Raw genomic sequence first — 26,578 nt, 5'->3', positions numbered from 1 at the left:
CCTAGCAGAGGTTTGCAGACTTGCATGGCTGGCACAATGCATAGGTACAGTAAGAGCTGGTACATGTGCACACTTGTGTGATTGCAAAAGCTTTACAGGCCAAAATGTCTAACCGCTCACCTGAACCCACTTGCAGAACACAAACCAAATGTACAACATGCATGTACATTTGGGCTTCTAAGATCACAAAACTATTTTCTCCTGCCTGTTTGCCCTAACATGGATAACTTACCGCCTTTCCCTTCCTCTGCAAGAACACGCAGCACCAACTTCCTGACAAAAAGCAGACCGTGATTTGTCTCACATGCAACAGCTTTCCCAGTGCCTCACCTACAGGCTGGCAGGATTAGCTATGTTATGTTGGAATGGCAATACCAAAGCCACAGGTTATGCCAAAGGGATGCTGAGGAAGTCCCAGTTCCCACCCCCCAGCTGTTGTGCTTTATAATCTCCAGAAGACCTGCTTCAGGATCCCAGGTGTGTTACTGGCAGCAGCTCCCGTACGCCCCGTCAGCACCTGTTACAGACCTGATGCACCCGCACCCGCGAGAGGGGGTAACCAGCTGAAGCCGCAAATCTGGCAGACTGCTGGAGCAGTTTTTCTACACATACATCATAACCTATAATATATATACTATATATTATTGTATCTATTATAAATAATATTTTTATATTTTTATATATATATATATAAGTAATATATAATATAAATAATATCCCACTGAAATCTTTTAAATAGTAGATTAAGGAGGGGAGCAGCTTTTCAGTCCTCCTCTGCCCTGACCATAGTACCCCCGCCCAAGCCCCTGTTCGCAGAGCAGGAGCCGTGGGCTCCCCGCAGACCCAGGAGCCAGACAGCAGCGCAGACCCGATGGGGACAGGCTGGGCCACCAACTGGGAGGCTCAGGGGTGACGAATGTGAGCTGCCATTTCATGGGATTAAGTGGGCAGAGTGCAGGTTGGGCAGTCACATGCAAACGTCATTTCTGCGGGCAGCTATCGACTGCAGATGCACAAGTTCACAAAGGGCCCTGAGATCACTTGGGAGCTGTGTGCTTGGAGTGCAGAATATCCATTACCAACAGAGCCTTGTTCACGTATTCGTGCTTGCTTTTATGGAGGATAATGCATTCGTGTTTTCTGCTCTGAACCCAGCCAGGGCAAAGAGGGAACAATCCACAAAGCCCTGCCAGCACCCACACCCAGGGCAGCCAATGTCCCTTCTGTGGAAGCCAGTGAGTGTACATTTGCACAAGCGAGCTGCTGGCTGGCAGCACTGCTGGCTGTCAGCAGCAGAGGATGGCTCAGCCTTCAGCAGCCTTGCTCCAGCACCCCCTCTTTGCTGGGACCGTACTGGAACCCACCCTGAGACCTCTACCAGCCTGCCCGTTCAGACACAGCAGTCCTACTTTAGTGCCAGGACATGGAAATCCAGGAGGAAAACCCTCGGTGAAACTGTCGTTGATAATCTCAGCCCTAACCATCTTCAACCAAAACGGAGGAGAAACAAACATATAAAGGATAACTCCTGTGGATAATTTTTTTTTAAAGTACAATTCTTTGGCTTGAGTAATGCCACAGGGTGATTATCACTTGTAATAGAAATGCTGCAAAACAGATACAACAATCTCATGCCTTTTTTTTTTTTTTTTTTTTTTTTTTTTTAGAAAAAGGAGGAGCTCAGAAATGCAATTTAACCTTGCAAATGACTCACTGGCTCTACAGAAAGACAAAGAAAAACTAGAAGCCTTTAAATCTTTGACTTGCCAACTAGTCCTTTCACAGGAAAACTGAATACAGCCATAAACATCAGCATTTCAGAAGAGGAGTTGAAACTGCAGCTCTGCAAAGACTCTGAATTAGCATAAAGGAGTGGACTGGATCTTTTCTTTCACATATGTCACTAAGGCAAGATTTCTTTCTAGGACCAATTGATGTGGTAATCACAGGGGTAGCTCACAGCATAATGCACTTTCTTGACTTTACTGTAAATGTCACATGCCCATAGGTGTTCCACCGTACTATAATTTGCTCTGTAACGTAGTATTACTTTAACAAAATAAAACCATCAGATTTTATTTTCAATGTTAAAAAAACCTGGCAATCCACTTAGAAATGGCGCTGAAATTTTCTGCGTTTGACCTGACTAATCACACGTGTGTTTGAGCTGCTCGCTGCCTGAAAACAAGGGAGTTACCTTGGGAAGGGAATAACCTTGCCTGAAAGCTGCCCGCTGGAAGGTGAGCATCGTCTGCCAGCCAAAGCCCACCTCCTCAGTGCGTGAAGATGTGAAATGGATGGTGAGAAAACGATCAAAATCATATTAGAGATGTTAGATTTTAAGCCCCACTTCTCAAAAAGAAACCTAGAGGCTCTTCTCAGTATTGCATACGATACTGTATATGATACTGCACACAATAACCCCTCAAGCTTCAGCGCCAAATCTGTGTTGTTTGGAAGAAGGAAGGGCTGAGGGCTAACCAGCTTTGAATTACTTCTGCTTTGGTCTTTGCTGTCTCAGATCCATGCATCCTGACAGTTTCATCAGTGGAGCCTGAAGAGAAATTGGCAAAAGAATGGAACGTTTGCTTTTTCCCCTCAGTGCAGTGTCACTGCGTGCATCACCATGTGGCACAGTCCGTATCAGCTGGTTTCCCAATGTACTATTACTTCCAAGCATCAGAAACACTCAGATGACAACTTGTAAGCAAATACAACCACCAAAACACCCTTTGGGATTTATCATCCACTGCCTGATCTAAATCTATCACAGTATTGCCAGGATGCTTCAAAGTAGAGGAAAGGAAGGAAAAGATAAGATTTCTGCAATGATTAATAAAGAAGTGCTCTTATCTGATCCTCCTGTTCATGAAATATACCCAAGTAAGGTAAGTGTTTAGTATCTGTAAGTTCTGGGCAGCACTAATAGTGAAGACTTCTCCAATCAACATCGTATAAAGTTACCGGTGCTGCTGGACGAAAGCATGCACGTAGTGCTTTGGGGGTCTCTCATGTGGGTGAGCCCCCAGAGCACTGCCAAGAGGATAAAGGGGATGCTTTATCGCCACTTTTTTCCCTGTTGTTATTGTTGTCTTTAGAGAAAAAAAAAAGTTTCCAGATGAAAATATGCATGAGTGTAATGGAAATGACATGCAGGCATTGCTTCCCTCCCCCATTTGGCTGTCAAATCGAGCTCAGGCTAGAGCAGCCCAGCAGACTGCATGGGGGAGTGAGGGGGAGGGTTCAAGTGGGCAGGGGAAGTAGTGAAAGCCTAAATAAACTTTGACTATTAGATAACAGGGCTATTATTGCTCTGTAAGACTTCCTGAATGGCCTAGAAAAAACAGAGACAGTTCTTGTTCCTGCCTGAAGGAAAGGAAACACAAGGATGAGTGCTCAGTACGACAGCTGAAAACTCTGCTTGTTTCCTTCCTTCCTTCTTTCTCTCTCTTTTCTTTCTATTATTTTTCATTTGTTATTTTCTCTTCCTACTTAAAAACCACGCTGTATACTTTGCCAAAGCCAGGAGGACCTTATTTTCATGCCAAAAAAACACTGACCCAACAACCCTTTGAATTTCTGCTGCGGGACACAAAGGCCCCACATCTCGTGCAGGCTGCCAGCTAGTCGGGCCGCGAGAGGCTGCATCCAGCGCAGTGCCAGTGGCACCTCGGCAGCCAGCAGCCGCAGCTCCCCGGCAGCATCACTGCACCTGGGTGGCAGCGACATGAGCAACAACAGCGAAGATGGGAGCGTCCCTGGGAATTAAAAGAATGAAAAGGTTAAAAAAAGGAGGAACAAAAATGGCTTTTTCAGGAAATACAATCATTTTTTAACAGTAGGCAACTAAAAATATGCATGCTTTATGAAGGCTTAGTTCCCCCTTCCCAGGCTTTATACTGAAACATCTGGCTGGCAAGTGCAGAAACTGCCTCTTGCTGTATCTCTCCTTTTCCCTCCAACACTTCGCCTCTCTACACAAAGGCGTGTCATTCTTTCAAGACTTTGGAAAGTTTATTTCTCACTTAAAGTCACCTCAGTCAAGGATATTTACTGTTGTTAAACTTCGTGCTTGCATATATGATATTGTTGGTGTGATGAAGCTGTTAGACTCATTAGGTAAGCATCTACACCAGTGATGTATAATTCTTCAGGCTCAAACCAGATGCTCCAGAGACTGTCACAAAAACACTAACTTGTGCTGTTTAGATTCAGTCTTCTGTTTTAAGGTGAAAGCAGAGAGAAGCAGATCACTCAACATCCCATTTGGAAGCTGGTGTGTCTCAGATCTGCAGTCCCAGCCAGCTTTCCTCTCCGAAGCCCTTACAACCTCCTCCTTTCCTCTCCACTGCCTCCTCGTCCATCAAACACTCCCCATCAGCTGTGAGCTCCTGCTCTGGCTGCTCAGCTTGCTCTGTCAACACGTAAGTTGCTACAAAACTCAGCAACTAAGGCCACCTTACTGCAGTGCCTCTCAGGTGATGCTACTCACCCCCCCAGACCGGCTCACCAGCTTTTGCACTGAAGGAGAATGTTCTGCCTAGGGCTCTCTGCTACCGCAGACAGATGACACCTGTATTTTCCACTTCTCACTCCTTGTTCTGTTCACGTGCTTGTCTAAACCGCTCTCTTATATAGAAGTTTGCAGTTCTTCCTCAGCTCCTCAGTTTCTTTACAAGCATTTGCCATTCCTTCCCCACCGATAAACTTCAAAGCCTTTCCTCTTGCAGCATTCAATAGACGATCCCACCGACAGGAACCGTCTCTTTGGCAAAGGAAGGGTGGGCTGGATCTCCGCAGGATCCCTCACACCCTAACACCCACTCCTCTATTTTGAGCATCATCAGGTTGGCCACTGGGTTGACTGGTGCCAACCACTGAACAGGATGATCAAACTGGAACGTACTGGTTTGTAACTGGAGTTAAGGGGAAGCCTCTACAGACAGAGACCTCTCATCTCTGTGTGCTAAGAACTGAGCAGAAAACATGTGGCTGACACAGACACACACACATTACAAACAAAAAAAGACCAAAAAAAAAAAAAAAAAAAAAAGACCAAACCCTTAAATACCCTAATTTCAGCCTAGTGGCCTTAATATATTGCCTCTCGCACAAGCAGGGAGTATATTTTAAAACCAGAACTTTAGAGGAAAAGAAAGACGCTCCAGACCCAGGAGACCACATGAAGGTACTGGGAAGGTAAGAGAAAGAGAGAGAGGAAAGAGCAGGTTGCTGAAATGTAAAACTGAGCTTGTGGCAGATGAGATTAAAATAATGCTTAAGCAGATTTCTGGTGCAAATAATTGTGATTTGATTTTTCATAATTCCTTTCTGATACTGCCCCAAATTGTTCCTCCTAAAATACCTGCCCCTGGATGGGAAAATGAACACCCAGAGGGGAAAGAAAAATAAAAAAAAGGTGTGAAAGCAAATTTTGCACTTGTGTTTTAGTAAGCCTCCGACATCAAACATTCACCAGCCGTGAGCTCATCTAAAACCTTAAGGGGCAGAAAAAGTCATTCTGCAGGACTGGAAAAAGTGACCTTAGTTTACTTTTAAGTGACTTAAAGAAAAAGTCTATGCTTCTTTCTTCCAATTTCAGCATCCTCTTAGGAATGCCAAAGAGCCATTTCAGGTACCCTTGCAATCATAAACAACTTTTCTTTTTTTTCCTGGTTAGTGGCTGTTTAATTTTTTTGTTCCAGAAAGGCTGTCATTAAATAAACAACAGGGTTCACATATGAAAAGACAAACATCTTTCAAACCTGAACAAAGAGAGCGCAATTCCAAAACCTCCTAACATGAGCAACTGAATGAGAGATGAGGATATGACTCAAAGTCTGACACACTCCTCCAAGCCCTAATGACTGACCTCGATGGGGTGCTCCATGGGGAAAATAAACCTTTCCAGGGAAAACAAAGCCATTGCATGCAAAATAGGTGAGGAAAGAAAGGAAGCCAAGGCTTGCTGGAAAGAAACCCTGTCACTGCATCCTGTCGGTTTGAATCAAGCCTCAAACTGGCCTGTGGCTTGGAAGACCTCGTAGGGTACCTATGCAGTAGTGGTTGGTGCTACACCATGGACCTGTGGTGGGGTTAAACAGAAGTACCAGAAGCGCTTGCGTGAGTTGCAGGACGCCGACTAGCACCTAGTGCTCAGCTAGCACGTGTTGTAGTGTTAAACTGCTGCCACAGTTGTTGAATGTCTCCTCTTGTTCTGTCTCAGTGGTACAGGCAGGGGTGGACCCTGCAAGCTCATTCATGGGGTCCCCAGGAGGTGGCCAGACCCATCCCTATGCATGTGAACAGCATCAAGCCAATACAGCACATTGGCTTTGGTTTTTGGCCTGCAGGGTGCTTCCCCACTAAGAGTTGGCTGATCAAGTCTTCCAAGGAACGACACTGTTGTACCAACTCCTGTGTGCACCTGACGGTGGCGAAGCCTTGCCTGCAGGCTCCAGCAGCATACTGAAATGCAAGGACCCCTGATGCTATTGAAGCCTTCAGGCTGCTCAGAGCTCATCTGGGCTGCTCTGAGAAAGTGATTGCCCTAAAAATGATGGGCCCAGACCAGTAAACACAAAAGCAGTTGTCCCAGTCTAGGCTGAAAAGTTGCAATTAAATACCAAAGCTGCCCAAGCGGTAACTTTGATTTTTGCCTGTGCCATAACCAAGCGTCATATCTGACTGTCTTCTCTGAAGGATCTGCTGGAAATCCTCCATAAAGACGAAATAATTTACCATGGCCAAGTGCAGTGCAAGGGCTGGTGTCTGTTATCACATGATAAACGATTATCAGAAAGGATTACCTTGATGGTGGCTGTCCATTTGCTCAAGCCTGGAAGGAATATCCCCATCATGACTGCGCTAGGTTTTTCAAGTCGAGGGTGTCACAACAAAGAGAAGGCAGAAGCAAAATCAGAAAAAAACAGCCTTCAGAAAGAGACATTCTTTGCAGCAAGACTCATACCTTCTTGATGCAGGCATTTCAATGTAAGAAAAAGAAAAGGCAGACTTTCTATGTTCTGTTTTTATTATGCCTCTGAGCAAGGGACGCTTGCTCCAGGCTTGTAGGAGCAGCATGTCAGTAAGGTGGGGGTTTGTGCAGCTTTGCATCCATATTACTTGGAGGGAAATTTCTTTTAAGTGCATGAAGAGCAGTACTTTTGACAAAACACTGTTAAGTAACCTTAAAAGGGAAAAAAGTACAAACCCAGGTTTGAACTGGCTAATAATAATTTTTTTCTGGTTGTGTGAATTTACCTCTATGCTCATTTAAATGAAAAGCATGTACTCCATTGAGTCCTATTAGTTTGTAAAACTAAGGAATTTGGCCAGAGAAGAAATCCTACATTTTACTCTAGTTCATTGTTTCAAGCTGTCTGATCGGCGTATTTCCCTTTCTTGTCCTCGGGCCCCTGAAATGGTGGCGAGGTATTCTGTCTTTCACAGGATCATCATTGCTTCATCTGGATGACTCTACCAAATGAAGCTGCAGCCCAATCCCAGTTTTTCACCAAGTGATACTATTAAGAGGATGATGAAAAGGGAAATAAAAGAAACAGCTTAAACAATTGCGCCTTGCACATCTAATTCTAGGAAATAGCATTTAAAAAATCCCAAATACGCAAACAAAAAACAACAACAAAACAATATAAAAACACAGACCCGGTTATTGATAAATAATGTACACTAATACATCTGGAAGTTTCAATGAGAGATGGAAGTGCACCGAATCCCTTGAAACACAGTTCATGCCTTATAAAGCTGAATAAAATAACATTTTACAGGTTATTGAGCGTAAACGATAAGGATGCCAAGTACGAGCGATTTGTAAGGCTGCTTCTCTTTTGGTGCCTGCCTATGTCAAAAACCCCTTACCGTTTCCATCACTGTCAGCAGCATGGTAAACCCCAGTCTCCCTGAATCTCTGAAGAGCCAGGCATGGAAGAGTTGAACCTAAATTGGATTCTCTAATATGTGTAAGGCAGTCATGGATCATAGCTGGGCAGTGTTATTAATACTTCATTACAGAGGTAACCAGCCTCGCTGCAGTGGCATACTGCTTCCCCTCCATGGCTGAAGGTTTGTGAAATAACAGCTGACCTAAAAAGCTCATCAACCTCCAGCGAGACCTGCTCTGGCACTGCCATGCTGGGGACAGAGGGACAGACTGGGGGACACAAATTTCATCTCGCTAACCACGCTCAGCTACAAAACGTTAACAAATTGCTGGAGAGCCGTGCTAACCCCCATCAGTGCGGTGGTGGCACATGACTGCAACAGCACACACAAACCGTGAGCCATGTGAAAGACTGACGACATCTTGAAGCAAAAAACTAAACTACAGACTAGTAAATTAAAGAGCTTGTGTGGACAAGTCTGCCTCATTCCCTCCAGTTTTTGTAGTAGGAAAGATGCCATTATGAAGTGGCTGGAGCGAGTTAAACACCTTTTAAGTGTGCTCTAATAATTAGTGGTATTATGAAAAAAACCCAAAACACACCACCCAACTCTTGGCATTTGCTTAAACACCGCCCCCCCCCCCCCCCCCCCCAGTTTCTTATTTAACTACAACTCCAGTGTTTAAAGTATTAATATCTGCCTATGCCGCTCGTTCCTACATGCTTACATGCTTTCCAAATCGCATTTGGTAAAGCTCAGTCCATCTGTTTTCCCACACTCCGTCAACACACACATGCACCAAAGTGAGCAGAGGCTACCTATGGTAGGGCTGTATTTTGTTCAGAACTTTCTGCTTGCATACCAGAAATTCAATGCTAATTCAACATGCTGGGGGGGGGGGGGGGGGGGGGGCATTCGAGCTACAAAGAAGGGAGAGGAGCTCAGAAAGGGGAGGGGAGAAAGGGGGTTTTCGCTCATCACGATACACACACTTACAGATGAATAAGTACCCAGGAAGGATTTGTGCATAGCCGAAGCCTGGTTGCATACCAGTGCCTCCCGACTCCAGTGCAAACCTGTTGTAACACGACAATATTATGCACCAGAAACTGGACAAGCAGCTGCTAATTCACTGTACTAACTTCAAAACCCATAAATTTTCTTTTCAAACCCATCCAACAGGACAAAGAGAAGTCTGTTTGAGATTCATCACAAGTCCCAGGCTGATGGTTAATTTGTATGAAAATGGGTATAGTGGTTCCTGTAAATAGCTCTCCTCAGATGCTCTGGAGGTAAGCAACCTGGGGAGGATTTGGAAAGAGATCACCCTGCAAGATCAGCCTGCACGAAGTCTAGAAAGAGACAAATGCTCAGACATGTGTAGCCCCAGAAGGGATGGTGAGGGGTCTTTCTAAAAAGAAACAAAGACCACTGTGGAGAAGGAGGAGGCAGAAAATGAGGATGCACTAAGGCTGGGGTTTTCCAGGTGAATTCTTTGATGGTCCTATCTCCTGGTTCACTTCTGTTCTACTGCTCCTCCATCCCTGTCTGCCTGCCACCCTCTCCCTTGCACCAGCACAACTGTTTCAGCAGCCACATCTGGTGAACCAGATCAACAGGTCTGGCTCCCCTTCCCCCAACTCCCCCCCAAAAAAACACCCAAAAAACCAAACCAAAACCAAACCAAACCATTTCAACTGCCAGGCTATTTTTAAATTCTCCAGTGTTACACAACATGACAGGTATGAGTGAGGGGGTGGCACTTACTAGCACAAGGTAAGGGCAGGCAGAGAATGAGGATGCTCTTAGCGGGTAAAGTCAGGAAATGTTATGTCAAATGAAATGTGTGACCTCACTTTCGCCTCCATTAGAGCTCACCATGCCTGCTCTGCCTGTCATTACTTTTAGGATGCCATATTAGCCTAGCATACACATTTTGAATTACTACTATTTTCTTCAAACTTATAAAATTAAACAGATCTACCAACTCTTGGAAGAAATTCAACGACACACAGAATTTACAAGCTTTTTTTTTTTTTTTTTAAATAATCTTCTTTGGTAGGGATTTATGCCAGGGAGTACAACTTACATCAAATGCTAGGTAGGCATTGAGTGACCATCACGTGTATTATCAAATTGTCTGAAAGTACCTGGGAAAACACACCGCATTTGGCAAAGCACAGACAGAGTAAAGACACAGACAAATGAACTGGCACTACCACCCCTGGAAGCTGTTTTAGGTGGAGAAATGAAGTATCACTTAAACCCTTTGTATATGAAGCTTTGGAGGCTTTTTGGAAGCAGAAATGATTTTCAAAATCCATGAAGGAAAAAAATCAGGTGTCTCACGAAGGCTTTTTTGCTAAGGTGATTTATCATCTTTGCTACACATCATGGTAGATGAGCTGCTGAGCGTTTGCTGTTAGAGATCAGAATGGATATTTTAAATACTCTCTGTATTGCAGATGGGTTTCTGGTGATGCAGGTGGGATGCTATATGTATTTACTATTAAACACAGAGGGAGCAGCCAACTGCATGTCCTCTGAATGCCACCTGAATGTCAACCAGCAACCCTGAAATGGAGCTCAGAACAAAAAATTCCTCCCATCAATACAGAGGTCAAAACCTGTCCTCATGCGAAGCCTAGATTATCAGTATTATTCCCATGTAAAGTTATTGTTCTGTAATGCACTGAATTCTAATGGAGTGATGGTTTGTGCTCCAGGACTAAAGATTATTTTTTAAAAATATGGGTCCCTACTTGATTCACGTATCCCCAACCATATATATTCAATGCCACTATAAAGTCTTCCAGTAGCTTAAGCCAATGTAAAAGAAGAATGATACCTCAGCCCTATTCAACTGTAAAATGCAGTGAGGCCAAAATTTAAGCCCAGGCTTTGCAAAGCTGCCTGCCTGCTACGTTTAAACTAAAACTAGTTTCTAAAACCCACGTCACGTTGACCGAGGCATGGAGCCACGCTGCTTTTTGCTCAGCCTTCCTCGTCTGGAGCTCTTCCTGTGGCATCAGGAGCTGCTCACAGCTCTGTAAACTTTGACTCCCCAACAGAAAAATCCCGACACCTTGGGGGATTTCCCCACCACATAGCATGGCTGAACGTAAGAGCCAGCAAATCTCTACTTCCACTGTGTTTATGTGGAGTGCCGCGGAAACTCTGAGTCAATTAAAAGAGTTTATTTGGTGTCACCGAGATTTTTTTTTTCACCTTTGTGAGTTTTTATACATACAAAGGCGGGGGGTGGGGGGGGTGGGGGGGGTGGGGAGAAGGTCTGCAAACATGGGAGACAGTTACAATTCTTCCCTCAGCTGTTCTCCTGCTGCTTGCCGTCAGCTTGTAGGGCCAAAGTGAAAACACGTTGTACTATGGCTCACAGTCACAGAGGGTTACTCCAGACAGCCGGGAAGCCAATAATGCCGGGAAGATCATAAACGTAAAAGGCAACAGAAGACTTTGAGGGAGCAGAATTATTTTGTGGTGCAAAACGAGCCCCGTTCACAAGACAACCCAGCAAGATGGGCTATTGATCCAACTACCAGAGTGAGAGTAATTAAAATAACAGTTCACTTCCGTGTGCTTGGTTCTCTTTTGCTTATGAATAGTGCAGAATTTAATAGCAATCTGGACGTTCCAGCCTGCTTTTGCCATCTATGTAGCAGGCACTGGGTGCTGGTGGAGCCTTATAGCACCTTCAGCTCCAAAGAACCCTAAACCTTGGTTCTGTTAAGCAGAGAACAGCCAGACTTTCATTCAAGGCTTTCATAACGTCGGCCAGGTGGTAATTTGCTGGGAACAGGATGAGGTTATCAAAGCAGCACAAGGGGATTCTGTTCACTGCTATTTTTCTTCCTAAACCCAGTGCTCACTTGAAAATGTATCACTTTGTCTAGGAGAGATTTCCACTCGCAAGCGATTTGTCATGCGACTCCGAACTGCTGGGACTGTATTGATTCCAGAACTGCAATTGCAGTTGTCAGCAGCACGGGCTCCTGCAATCTGTTAAAAACATTCCTCGAAGGTGTTTAGTATGTTCCCTTCTCCTTTCCTGTGGGAAAGGCAGCCACGACAGGCTCTCACTCACCATCCTCTGCAAGGCTTGGTTGCGATGGTTTATTATACTGAAGCCCCACCAGTCTCTTTGCCCTTCCTCCCCGTCAGCCTCCCTCGCAGCAGAGCCAGCCGCGCTGCCTGATGCTGGCTGCAGCCTGCGGGCTGGTGGATACCACGTGATGAATCAGCCGTAGTGGCTGGAACCCCACTGCTCACCACCTTTGACACCCCCAGACAGGGACAGCAAAGCCCCAAGGACAGCCAGGGAACCAAAGGCAGAGGGTAACGCCAATCCAGTTTGCACAAGAGGATAAACCATTCCCTCGGTGTCCCTCAGTGTATCTAAACTGAGGCTAAGAATTACTTTTTTTTTCTGCTCCCCACCCCTCCCCCCCTTTTAATGTGTCTAACAGGACTACAGCAAGGTAGCAGCAAAATACTTGATCCCCCACATATGGCCAAAGAGCCAGAAGCCCAGCAGTTGGGTTACTATTGCTTGCTGCTGCCGCCGCCACCTTGCTTAGCCTTTGCTGCAGCAGCACCTCCGGGCTAGCTCTCCTTCAGAAAAGGCTGTGAGTTACATAGAGCATGGAACAGACCCATTCTTAGGACCTCTCTTCTTCCAGGAGTTTTTCCGTTGCAAATTAAACACTTTTCCGGACCCAACGGTAAGGTGAAATGAGGTATACGCAATCCCTTGGGCTCCTCGGCCAGCCCTTCAGCTAGCGGAGCCTGGCAGAGGGCCACTGAGAAGCAACAGTGCCGTGCTGATTTGCACCAGCTGAGGCTCTGCCAATAACCCTTTTAAGGATTTGGAAAGAGTCCCTGTGAACTAATAGGCCGAGAGATTTTAATCCAAGTGAAGGGGAAGGGTGATTCTGCCTGATCTTTGCCTCTTCTGAAGGAGGGGGAAGGAAAGCGGGAATAGTCCAGCTGAAATGGTCTGAAACAAAAGCAGGTGTCAGCGTACACGAGGTACTGCCTGGAAAACAGAAGGCTGCTGCAGCCTTAACCAGCATTCCTTCATACCAGAGACATGAATAATATTGGATTATACACGCAAGGAAAACACGCATCGTTCTCATTGAATCTTTTCTCCTTCCCCCATGTGCTTCTTAGCGATGACCATGATCAAAGATGAGGCTATGCCAGTGTGTAGCAGAAGCTTTTTTTTATTTGTTTTAAATGAAAAAGATGTCAAAATAACACTCCGAGTTGCATCAGAACAATCCCACCAGGGGTGCAATGTGGAGAAGTGGCACAAGGGCTAAACTCATGATGGTCAAAGCCTGAGAGAGATGACTTAGCTTTGTTGTAAGAAACTCCTCTCTAAGCACTTTCTTCTTTCAACGCTGCTGAAATTGTTGCTAGCAACAAAGTAAAGTAAAAACAGAAGAAAATTTGGATCGAACATGCTCTCAGCAGGAGAGGGCATTAGCTGGCAGTCTGCATGCAAAGCAGACCTGCAGAGGTCATGGCAAGCTCTGCCAGAAATGCAATATATATAGTCAGCCCTTCTGAAAACTCTGTGGTTTGCCTTTAATTAATTTTAGTGTCATATAATCTAGCTATATTCAATGCTCTTTACAGGAACTGCTATGGATACCCCAGGAATCATGAAATTATCCAGGACAAACAGCATATTTTAAGAGCAACCACTTGAATTGCAGCTCTTTTTTGCAAAACTAAATTAGAGACGAGCTTTGTCTATAGGCATCAAACACTTAACACCAAAGGCTGCTGGCTGTGTTTCTAAAAAAGTGTATCAATGCATAAATAGACCTGTATCTCCTCTGAAAGCAGAAGACAATGGATAAACACTAAGTGCTGTCAAAGGGTACACAACATTGAGAGAGAAGGACATGCTACATGCTTTCACAGAAACACCAGTGTACAGACAAGAGTGATGTATTGCAAATATATATGACTACTATTATATAAATTCCATTGTATTAGTCATCATGTTCTTCTAGATATTATTTAAATCCCTTTCTCTAATGAACTGCAACCCTAAGCTACTCCAATTCTCTAAATAGGTCACAGGATACTGAGACATTCAAATCCTTCCATCCAGCAGCAGTATATGCAGCAACTACAGCAAAGAAAGTGAGAAAGAAAAAAAAAAAAAAGTCTGTATTTCATCTGGCTGTCCTTGTTTTGTTGGTATGCTCAGCTTGGTACTCTTTGCATGTGGAGAGGAAGAGGCAGTACAGGTTATATGCCTATGTTTGTATACATAAGGAGTGTAGGGGGAAACAAGCAGGGAGCAAGGAGCTGTGCTGAGCTCCCAGGGAAGTCAAAACACTCGGCTACCACCAGCAAAACTTCCCCCAATTCCATACCATACCCCACCATGTCATTCTCAGGTTCTGCAAGGGTTCCAAGGCATTCAGTCCTTGCTTATTTTGGGGGCAGCTGATGGGATTTAACATCTTGTGTATCACCCATGCCATGGCAGGATTTCCCACTTTGGTTGTAGTTGAGTTGTACAATAATTTTCCCTAGCAGGTAACAAAAATGCGCTGGTCTATCCTCTAGCTTCTCCTCAAACTCCCAAAAGAAAAACATTTGTATTATTCCTATTTTAAACACAAATTAACTACTCCGACCAAATGACCAGAGACCTGATTTCCAGCACAGCCTTACGAACAGTGGTACTGGCACAGGGTGGGGGTGGGAAACGACAGTAGGTAGCGATGAATGAGGGGCAGAGCAAGTAGTCCTTCAGCCAGCTTTGGGGATGAAGAAAACAGTCTTGGAAGCAGTTTCCTAAACACATATATACTGTAAATTATATTGGCATTCCATTCACTGCCTGTATCTTCTACTCTAATGTCTACATCAACTTCTCTGCACTGTACTTACAAACGTTTTGAATAAAGTAGTGGAGGTTATTTCACTAAGGCTCTGCTCCACATAAAACACTCTCCCCTGGGTGCTTCTGATAAATCTTCATTAAAGCCTAATAGAGTAATACACATTGATAGGCCTTTCTACATCTGTCACTGGAGAGTGTCCTCTCTTCCTGCCAGCTTAGGCTACAGAACCCCTTCGCAATTAAAAAAAAAAATAAAATAAAAAAAATCAGAGTTCAGATGTATTTAAAGAACTCTTCCTCCTCTTTAACTTTTGCAGCTCATTAGACCTCCATAATTAAACCAAATGGGAAATCTTCCAGTTCCCCAGCGGGTTTTTGTTAGTCAGCAAAAAAAGAAAAGAAAGTTTTCCTGCATGTGCCTTTCAGCTTGTACTCAAAATCCCAGGCTTTTCGTGTGAGCAGCTGCAGCAGGGTTACCCAGGGTCGGCTTGGGTAGGAAGCAAAGGTTTCCTCCAGTCAGATAGGGGGGAACACAGCCATGGTTGGCAAAAGGGGAAAGAGGAAACAACTTCTATTCAGTTCAAAGTGCTTTTAAAAAGAAAAGCAACAAGAAACATTACAGAAAGGGACTTAGCTAAGGGAGATGATGAAGAGACTTAAAACCAGAAGAGTCTAGATCAAGTGCTAAACATTCAGCAAAGACAGACAACAGAATCCCAACAAACCACTGGCATGGACTTTTGCTGGCATATCTATGCACATAGTTAGTGTACCTTAACCTCACAAACCTGCTTAGTACCTTTTTTCTTCCGATCCTCAGTCGCAGCTGAAGCAGCTGTGACTGACACGGTCCCTCCATCCTCCACCAAGCATCCCACACCTACCCCTAAGAGCTTACCAGCTCAGACATCCCAGACACGTGGTTACGCACAACAGCACGAGCCAACACACGTGGCCTTGTCCTTTGAATTATACCGTATTTGCTTTGGAGCAGGTCAGGAGGAGCATCGCCCTGCCCCTCAAAAAACAGGGGAAAAGGGGCAATATCTGTCTCGAGAGCCTCTCCCATAGCACTACCCACCAACGGCTACTTCACACAGGCTCCAGTAAATCCTACAACAGTATGGGAAGGTGCTTGAGCCAGAAAGCAGATCTGTTCTGCAGGCTTTGCTGCACCCAAGATGCTGCCTCTCTGAGGACTTAAAATTCAAGAATAACCAAAACCACCCTCCTCCTCCTAAAATCCCCCTCAAACCCCAAAATGCACCATGACTTGCAAGGTTCATGGGTTTCAATTTCCATCCCGTTTACAAGAAAAGGTATTCTTACCCATAAACGAAAAGCAAAGCTGATCAGTTTTAATATTACTAAACCCAAAAGCAGCTCTTTCTATTCCTCAGAGCCTGCCCCCCAAGTGTGTACGTGCCTACTCTCCTTGTTCAACCTGTGCCACTCATTAAAATCACTAGAAGACATGTCTACGTGAACACCTGATGAAAATACCTGTCGTGTTTATTTTCAATACTGGCGGTATTCACACCTCCTCCCCATTGCATAGGGTAAAAAGATGATAAAACAGACTTAAAAATATTTCCTTAAAACTTGGAAGAACATATGAGAAAATATATGGCTTTTTTAAAAAGAAAAAGAAAAAAAGCCACGTAGCACCTGACAGATTACAATAGCTGCAGAAACTGAAATTCGGTTTATCTCCGGAAGAACTGCAAAGCAGGGATGCAGCAGAAGCTGCTCCAGCTAGGTACCCCAGGAGGTCCTGCCTTCGGCAACGAGGACCGCTGCTCTGCCTCTGTGCGGTGGCTGCAGCCAGCGGAGCCGGCCACCATCCCAAGGGCAGCCACCACCCATCTGGTAATTGTACTGTGGCACGGGGACAAACTTGTGGTCAGGAGGTGTAACAAAACAAGCAAAAATAGGTGGATATCCTCCCCGCATCTCCCCGCCCCCCCGGCTTCTGCCCCCTAACCATACATCAGTGTTAAAGCCGCCAGAGACCTTGGTGTTGGTTTACACAGCCTGTTTTCCTCCCAAAGCACCTGTGTATGTGAGCATACATCGTTCCTAAGCGGATGCTCAAATAATCTCCAAAATCAATATTGATTGGTCATAGATCTTGTTTACCATGTTTTTATTCTACAAGCTGTACGCCTCACTGGGAAACCACAGAACTATAGGGAAAAAAACCCCAAACAACTCTTATTATTATTTGGTTCACGACAAGATTAATGACTTGAAACGCATAGATTAGTTTCTTGCTTCAGACTACACTAATCCTGTAACAACAGAACCCTGTTGCGAAATGAAAGAGAGTACAACTCAATATGCTATTCATGAATAATCCAATGTGGACACAGAGTTATTCAGTTACAATGCAATTAAGAATGAAAAAGAGAGGGTAACAGTGGTAAACACCCAGGGATATTTTGAATTTAATTGGGATTAGCATGTAATATGCTTACAGCCTTTTGAGAAGAGGCTACGCAGCGGTGTACTGAGAACAGAGGCATCTGAAAGCCCCAAGCTCCTCATTTAATGGTCTTTTCAGCTGGCAAAAGCTGCTTTCGACAGCGGGTTCATTTGCAGGGAGTTTAACCCAGCACCATTGCCTGAAGCTGAACTGTGCTGGGGCGGGGGGGGGGGTGGGGTGAGGGGGTGGGGAGCAAGCTCCAAGGCTAAAGTCCATTTTGCAGGTTCAGGGGAGGGGAGCTGAAGCATGTGAAGGTGTTGCTGAAAGCCCACAACCTAATCTCTTCTCGCAGCCTGGGTCCTCACACACAGATACTACATCTAATATGGGAAGCATTCATCTTGAAGAAAATCGCAGAATAATGACAGATTTAGAGGGGTGCCAACGTGATGGTGGCGGGTGTACGATGCACCTACCTGGATGCTACCTCAAGAGCAGGTGTCATCTATATGCTTTCTGTGCATATTTCTTCCAGGGGAGGTATGACTAGGGGAAAGCAAATAATCAGTGACTATTTTCAATTTATGTCTTGGGAGGACGTATGGGAAGAAATCAAGCAGCCCTCGATGATTTATCCTCCGCTCAGAGGAATATTTCTGGCTTGGAGCAACATTTTGGTACTGCCCAAGTTGTTTAAGAGGCAACAGTGCAAATACCAGTGGCTTGTTTACAAGAGGAAGGCATCCATTGGCATCACAGTTGGTTGGGCTGCCCTTGCCTGGAAGGATGGGTCAGGGAAGAGGACGGGCTGGTTCAGAGCCCACACTGCTGTTAAGGGCTCCCCAAAGCATATTCAGCAGCTATGAAGCTCACTGAGGGTGTCTCTAAGGCTCTCTCACAGGGCTGAAAAGAGGGGAAAAAACTGAAGTACTGTGATTTTTACCTTGTGAATTTCCACAGCTTGTTCACTTTTTGGTGACTTAGTCTACAGAAGGGTAGTATGGAAACTTGAGCACACAACAGAATGAAAAGCAAGGAAAGCATTTGATAATTTTTCTGTTCTACCTGCTGATTCTCTCTCCTCCTTCAGATCACAAGTGTTAGAATGGTTCCATAAAAGCCAAGGTTTGTGGCGGGGCTCCCACTGCCAAGGCCCTACTATCCTTAGGTAGTCTCTGAAGATTTTCTTCCAAGCTGTTCCCACCATGCCTCTCATCCTTTAAAAAAACCCAGTGGGAATCAGTTGCACATGTTGCCTCAAGTATTTCTACAACTGTAGAGCTTTGTTTGTATGTGGTGATAGTGGGGGAAATGGCTTTATTCTAAATATATCTCCCCCTTACATCTGGGTGAAGAAACAAGGATGAGGTTATCCTTTTAAGTGCTAGTAACCAGAGCTAGTATATTTGTTATTGCTGCACCTCTGAGAAAACTGCTTTAGGGACCATTGTACTAAATGTTATTTTTCTCATGTAAAGACAATCTCTGCTCTGGTGAGCTTATACAGATCCTCCTTCTGCCAACAACTTAGCAAAACACAGAGCAAATATTCTGCTGACTTATGTCTGCTGCAGCCCCACTGAAATCAATGAGGTTGACCTACTTGTAAATCGAGCAGAATTTGATTCCTGTGTTTATTTGTGGATGGCTACGGAAGAGGCTGACCAAGTCTGCATGGAAAAAGATAACTCAGAACATCAGAGGTAGCTTCTGCTTGGACTAAACTTCAGAGGGTTTAAGTGCCGAACATGGGAACGGATGGACAAATTATTACAAAAATAGCAACCGGACTTAGCAACTTTGCTTTGTTAACCTGAAAAGTGCTCGGGGAGACCCCATGCTGGAAGAATTCACATGATCCCACTGTTACACTTACTACCGCTTTTCGTTTATACACCTAATTTGAATAAAAGGAAACCAGCTGCGGATCCATCACATACACCGATACCACGACAGCAGTAAATTGAAAGCAAAAGGCAAAGAAAAACTCAGAAAAGGTTTTTAGCTACACCACGTTAACTGGCAAGGCAGCAGAGCCTGAAACACGCTTCACCTGCCAGGCACAGCATTTGCAACTGGCCTGAGCATCGCAAGCAACACAGAAACATAAATCTGAACATGTGCTAATGGCATTAGTATTCGCCAAGTGGCTTCTAGTTGCCACACGTTTAACAGGGATAGAAGTGGTGAAGGGGCATAGCTCAGAACCAAAGTAAGTAAAGGTTTGGGCTGATGACTGGGATTAAGATACCAGCACCACCGTTTATCTGAAAGCACCAGGAACAGCTGTCCCAGCTGCTGAGCTGCTACCCCAGGTTCAGGAAGGATTTGTGCATCACAGCCTGTAAGCATCACTCCGCAGGAATGGGAGAAAAGGACTGCTAGATGAAGCCTAGCAGTCTGGAGAATACTTCTGAAGATTGCATCTTGTCCACAAAAAGGTTTTTTTTTGAGATCACAAGCTATAAAAAGGCTGGACAGTAAAAGCACATAAGAATTGGAAGGACCCAGGACCTGGATTTGGATGTGGCTGGGAGTAAACCATCTCTTCTGCATCCTGCAGAAAACAAGCCAGCCTGCTCTCAGACCTAGCAGAAGCTGTGGTTCTCGCTCATTGACCAGCCAGCTGGGTGGGCTGAGAGATTGATAACATCATGCCTGCATCCTCATCTCAGGAGCAAAAATCTGGACAGAAAAAAGTATGCTACCATTAAGCGAGCAAGCACAGGAATTATTTAAAAGTTCACAGAGTGAAGGAGGAAAAGTCTGAGTACAGGCAGGGTAAAACATCTTAAAAATGAGCCTTCACACAGAGCTCTCCATCATTTCCAGGATGCTCTAAACCAAGCTGGCATGCTGCGGCACGAAGGCCAGTTTTGACTGGCACGCAATGGCTCCTGGCTTCCAACGATTTCCAAACTCAGCAAGAGCTAGGAGCCAGGAGCCACTACCTCTCACAGACACACCACCAGCATGCTTAATTTGGGAAAGGAAAATACAGTCTAGCACATTAGCTCTGAAGGGCTGCCAAGTCCTGCTCTCATCTACGCGGTGCTGAAGCTGGCCAAAAAATAGGGAGGAAAAAAAAATTCGACACCAGGTTGGACTCCCTCAGTAACAACCCCCCTCCCTTCCCAGCCATCTCAGTGTCTCTGCTCTTACCTTCTCTGAGTGTAACAGGGGACTGGAGCTTATGTCCAATGCTGATAGAAACATCGAGCCACAAGCAATCTGGGAGAAACTGGGAGCTGGGCCACACAGTGAGTCTACAGAGGAGCTTGCATGTTCTGTAATGCTGAAATAATCAGTTCTGGGGATTGTACTCGTGCTTGGTTCACTATCCGGCTCAATACCACCACCGAGTATGACAAAAATGCTGCCTTCAAGGCTGCTCCACCATATGCACCCCTGCATCTAATCCAACTATAATTAAATAAACCTAATTTCAAATGGGGAAATTTCAAACCTGTTAAGAAGAAACCTGCAGCTATCATGTGAATTAAGAAACATTTTGGCATTATACACACGTGTATTATTAACAGAAGTTAGGTCTTATCAGAAGAAAACCCATAGGTCTTTAAACAGAATACTACCATCACTTAGATCTTTTCAGAGATCACAGAGTAAACAGGCCTCCAGAAAGGAGTTTTATAAAAATAAATGTATAATAACAATAACTGTGGAGATAGCTGTATTTATTTACATTTCAAGCCCTAGGAAGCATTGATGTCTTATTTCAAAACATTCTCGACAAGCAGGAAGACTAAACCCAGCATTTTGGGTGGGCTTGTTTGAGTTTGTGAGGCTTTTTTCAAATCATTCTGTCATTTAATCACTTGCTTCCAGGACACTGTGTTTTAAAGAAAATGTCAAGTGTCATCAGTTAACAGTGCTGACAATGGGAAAAAAGAAGGTTTGCAAGTGCATATAGGATCTTCTATCTGGCTTTGACCAGCACTAGCTGGCAAACAACGCTTAACCTCAAAAAAACATGCTTCAGAAAACACACTGAAATACACACACGAATGTACTTGCTTGCTGTCTTTTGTTACTAGTATTAGTACTAGTACTAGTATTAAAAGCTTGAAAATTTTCTGCATTCACTAGAGGAAGCACCAGAAGAAAGGACTCCAGTAACACATGACAATGCAGGACAACAAAATATAGTATGCAGAGCACAGAGAGCAATTCAGAGCTAATCTATACATCCACTGTCCCATGAACTGCTTTTAAACACAATTACAATTCCTCTGAAGGACATGAGCAATGATGGATCACATTCGCTTCCATATCCCTCCAATGTTCCCACTCATTCATACCAGGCCATGGAGTGACCACTACTACCTACGTTGACCGCAGCAATTCTAGCCGTCCCACTGAGTCCGTCAGCTCCATGCCTCTCACTTCTATCCCTAAACACAAGTCACCCTTGAGTTTCATTCATGGGGATGAGCCCACCCCAGCTGCAGTTTCCATGGGCACTGCTGGAACCATCAGCTGGGACCAGCTTAGAGGGTTTTCTCATGCAGACGATCTCGTGTGTGCTGTCTCCCAAACCATCCATTCCCAAGAACAGGAAGAAGCAAACATAATAATTGGCTTTCACAGTCATGATTAAGAGGACTATAGATTTTGCCCCACCCCTAGGTCAGCCCCAATACCTCTCCAGCTGCAGGGAGATGCTGGACAGTTCCCCATCCACGCAGCAGAGTGGAGTCAACAGAGGCATGGACAGTAAGGTCCTGGTCAAGCATCAAGTAAATGGGATACAATCACCCATTCTTCTGAAAGGTTCCTACCATTTGTAATACTCAAGCCACCATAAATCCCAGGGAAACAAACCAAAGCACAAGAGAATTCAAAAGATGCTGTCTTAGATTAAAAAAGAAATGACAGCTTAGTTTTTATTCCTTAAATAAACTATTGAAAAACGTCTTGGGAAAGAAGGCAAGGTTTTTCCAATGAACTGCACAGTAAGGGAAGTGCCTTGTTTTGGAAGCTGTATCAATTTCTGATACTTTCTTGCCTCCTCTTAGGTTCATTCAGCTAAAAAGTAACTGCTCAGAAGTGCAGCATAACTACAAAAAGATGATGCCACTCATTCATATAAGAAATGAACCTGCTAGGAAAGCAGCAGCAAACACCCTGCTGATCCATTGCCCCAAAAACCCTGTTTTAAAAGTATATGAAAAAAAGAGTATAAATACTTACATAAACACGGCACCATTCTTACAAAGTCTTAATATTCTGGATTGATGTTGCTAACTTTGCTGCTTGAAGGAGCTGAGCAGCTGGTCTGTCACACAAGAATGACGCAGCCTCTTGGACACAGCATAGACTAAACAATGATAGTCCACTTGCAGAACCTGGCAGAAGTGTCCCAGCCTCTCCCCATCCTTCTTTAACCACAGGCTCCCTCCTTGCTCTCTTGATTTAACATCCGCCACCTGTTTACCGCTCAGTGTCTAAAAACTGCCTTAGTTTCTGGACTTGCAAGAATGTTGTGTCCTCACAAGCCAAAACCCTCATTTATCTCAGAGAAGGGTGGTACCATCTTTTGCTCCTTCTCATAATGTCTTTGAATTAACGATGCTTTCCAAGAAGAAAGAAGAGAAATGCAGGAAAAAAACCCAAACAAATGGAGACAATGTCCACTTGAATTGGCCCTCCCCAAGCAGACAAATATTCTGCCTCATAGCGCTAGCACTGCCCATGAAGGGGCCAGTGAGGCTGGTCAGATAATCGTGATGTCCTCATGGTGCCCAGCTTGTTCCTCCTCTATCTTCTGTTAAGGCAGTGAGTTGTTACTGGTAATTAATTACTTAATATTTTAAAGCAGTAATCCTGGTTCAGGTATTTTTCCCCTTGGAATTTAGCTAGGGTCAGGTATTGATGGCACCTAATGAAAAGCTTTGAGAGGAACTCATGACCACCTATCATTTTCAAACATGTTTTGGTAAAGAACAGAAATGCATACAAACACAGCAAGGAAAATAAGCGGAAGAATACAGTGAAAAGCACCCATTTTTCAGCAGTATCATCAGAAGTTAAAGCAATAGGAGGACATCTCCTTCTGTCCCGTACCTTTCCCATGTTGTTCCCCTCTCCCCTCCTTGTTGGATGGTACAGGGAGACCTTGTGATCCTGGTTATAATTTACTTTGCTTCCAGCCCACTGGGACTCTGATTCGATGTAGGCAGCCATCTTGTGTCAGAAACAAAACTGTCACTTAAAACAGGCCAGACATAGCCATTGGGTCACTCCAAAGCAAGTCAATCTGAAGAACGTGCGATGGGCCAAAGAAGAGCAGAAAGGAGAACACGCTTCCAACGTTCACCCTGGGAAGCTGACTCTGAAACTAAACACAGCTCTTTCACTTGCTCTAGGACTGTGGGCCGTGCTGGAACAAAGCATGTTTCACCTCTGCTTTCCTTGCAGGCACTTCCATGGCTTGATCTAGAACATGATCTTCAGGGCTGTGCTTCACTACCTGCCTATACAGCACCTTCTCCAAGGGGACCCTGATCACGCCTGGACCCACTGGTAATCCACCCCAGAAAACAGCATAACAGGAGCTCATCCCTGACCGTCACACTTGCAGATAGTGGAGACCCAGTTTTACACAGGCAGAATTTCATGCATCAGATTCTTGTTTCAGCTGCACTAATCCACTAACTCCAGTAACTTCATGGGGAGTCATGCTTTCCTATTTCATGTACATTCTCTAGCTGCAGGGGTCACTAAGCTTCAATAAAGACTATTTTAAGAAGTCAGCTCATCTCTCTCTCTTTTTTTTCAAAAAAAAAATTCCTAAACTCAACTATGAAATTGAAGAAAACCAGACAATTTGTCATTAATCCGTCAATTGAGATAGACCCACTGAGCTAAGATAATGGCACATATTGAGCGGTACAAGCTCAAGAATTGTTGAGCTGAGAATGCGCTAAGCTGCCATGAGAAATCTGTGGTGTCTCAGTGTGATCTCATGCTGTAATTTCCATTCAAGGGAGGCCCTGTCAATCAAGACACATTAGAAATTATTTAAGACTTCTGGCATTGCTCAAAAAGGTCTTAAAGCACCACATTTACATAAACACTTCAGTTTTAGTTTCTGATATAACAGATGCTATGGCAATGGTTGGGGCGTTCATGCTATCACAGCATAAACAAGTCAAGATACATAAGCAAAAATAAATTAAAAGCATCCCCCAAATTGAAAGGCAAATATTTTAATGTGTTGCAAAATAAGCAGCAAGTCCACATGGAATAACATGTTCTGGTCATACATGGAAGGTCATGGGAAAGAAAGGAGCAAGCCCCATCTCTAAAGCAAAGTAAAGCAAATAAACATGTATTCCTCCCTCACTGGACATGAATCCAGTGTTAAGGCACTTGTAAAGATAACTTTAATCAAAGAAACCCAATGAATCAGTAACTGTCTGCTCTTATAAAAACGAAGCGACATCTCCAGCTGTAGCTAGTGGCAGTCCATTATGGGCATTGACACACACCCCCTCCTCCGCCAGGCCTGCTGCGGGTGCCCGGCACGCAGAGGTTGCGGGAGCCTCAGCTTCACCCCCCCTACGTCGGTCCCTCTCTCATTTTTTGGCACAAGGCTCACCTGCCCGATGTTAATCTGCTCACATTTGATCTGTGTACCCAAGTTGCCATGGAGTAGGACAAAACTTTGTAAATCTCCACTGTTCAAACAGATTCTCTTGAGATGTGTCATTTCAACGTTTTCTCAGTCTCGCCTCACGTACCATCTCTCCTCCCTCCTTCCCCTCCAGCCCAATTTCCCTTCTCATTCCCTTCAAGAATAGCACATGCAGTGAGAAGTGAAAATGCAGCAGCTGCTCACTTGTTAAAATATTTATATTTTTCATTTATGTTTTACAGATTGAGCCAGTTATGCTCTCTGACCCAATCTGAAAAAGATACAGAGCTGTATGTTTTATTTAATCTAAATGAACATGCAAAGAGTCCACAGCATTTGGGAGAGACAAACACAAGTGACAGGTCGGGAGACGGAACAAAAAGAATATGCATGTTATTTCTTTTTAAAATATAATCCTGGTTTCCGATCCTTTCTTGGGAATGTTTATTTTTGTATTAACACCACAACTCATTTCAACTGCACTGTAAATATTTCTATTAATTTCCTAGTTTAGTTTAAATTTCATTAGTAACCTAAATACAGAAAAAAGGAAATGTCTTTAAACGATCAACAAGATGCAGAGAATTTTGCTGGGATGCTGGAAAGGCTCCTGTTTGGTACTGACCCCAGTCCAGTGCAATAGCCCAGCAGTGATTTTGGTAACTTGTTCTTAAGCACAGCTACAGCAATCCCTCCAAAAATGCTACAGACACCGCATAAACACGCAATTAATGCACACACAAAAAGAAGTGCACTTACTGCACTGGTAAGTATGAGAATTAAGACCTGCTTAGGTTTCAGCTGAATTAACATTAGTTGAGAACAAAAAGTCGGTCCATACGGAAATAATTAGTTAAATGAAGACTGAAGGCTTGGTATGAACTTCCCTTAAGTGAAGCAGAAAAAAACATATTACTTTCCAACTGTACAAATGACCTTAATTTTTTTTTTTTCTTTTCCAGTAGAAAACTCTCACCATTCATTAGAGCATTTCACATACAACAGAGGCCTTAAAAGGAAATGTGGCTCTCGCCTACGAGCAAGATGGATATCTACCCGGCCCCCACTCCTGCAGCCTTCTTGGGTCACAGGCTGAGGAGGAAAGAAGAAAAAGAAGAAAGAGTGTTGTAGGTCTCCCCTTCATCACTTCAGTTCTCCTCTTCATTTATTTTTGCTTTTCATAACATTAAGCTGAACTGCAGTTGGATAATATGTCATCAACTGAGAGCCAGGGTTAAAACCCATCCATGGATTTGAGCTTTCTTGGGCACAGTTCTCTGAAAAATGGGGGGGGGGGGGGGGGAACCTTCAGATGGACTGTAACTCATTGAGGTGTTTCACACTGTCTTTGCTCTGTGGCAGAGACCCACAGGCATGCATTCGTTTAGCAAAGAGCTGAAGGAATTGAGCATGCTCCCATCCCCATCCCCTCCCTCTGCTTGCGCCGGCTTTGGCTCTGCTAGCCGGGGCTGATGAACCTAGACCTGAACACTGACACACTCTCCTTACATCTCCTTCCTACCCTGAGCAATGTGGATGTAGCTGCCTGGGCTTTAATTCACAGCAGCTTCGGTTTCTGTAGCTTATTTAAAAACTCAAAATGATAGGTACTATACAGGCAAAGCCGAGTATCAGATTGACGTAAGGAGCTCCACTTTCATTTGGGGGGGGGGGGGCGGGGGGGCGGGGTTGTTCATTTCAG

General features: G+C 44.4%; 1 protein-coding gene across 4 annotated transcripts in view; it reads right to left on the bottom strand.

The window, feature by feature from the left end:
* The window catches only part of EGFR (epidermal growth factor receptor), a 171,779-nt gene that overhangs the window by 88,828 nt on the left and 56,373 nt on the right, over nucleotides 1-26,578 (bottom strand). Inside the window, exon 1 of one of the 4 annotated variants that reach the window (XM_056334108.1) lies at nucleotides 15,594-15,695. The exons of 2 other annotated variants lie outside the window; for them this stretch is intronic. Coding sequence is in view for 1 of the 2 variants with exons in the window: in XM_056334105.1 (XP_056190080.1) it covers nucleotides 7,882-8,002 (121 nt within the window). In the remaining variant the exon portion in view is untranslated. Of the gene's footprint in view, nucleotides 1-7,881; nucleotides 8,049-15,593; nucleotides 15,696-26,578 lie in introns of those variants that run through there. One more of the 4 variants, XM_056334105.1, reaches the window with a different exon arrangement.

The sequence above is a fragment of the Falco biarmicus genome, chromosome 4 (genome assembly GCF_023638135.1).
Source record: "Falco biarmicus isolate bFalBia1 chromosome 4, bFalBia1.pri, whole genome shotgun sequence".
In the NCBI taxonomy this organism is placed as follows: Eukaryota; Metazoa; Chordata; class Aves; order Falconiformes; family Falconidae; genus Falco; species Falco biarmicus.
Note: the sequence above shows the minus strand (reverse complement) of the source record. Positions and strands in the feature narration are given on the sequence as shown.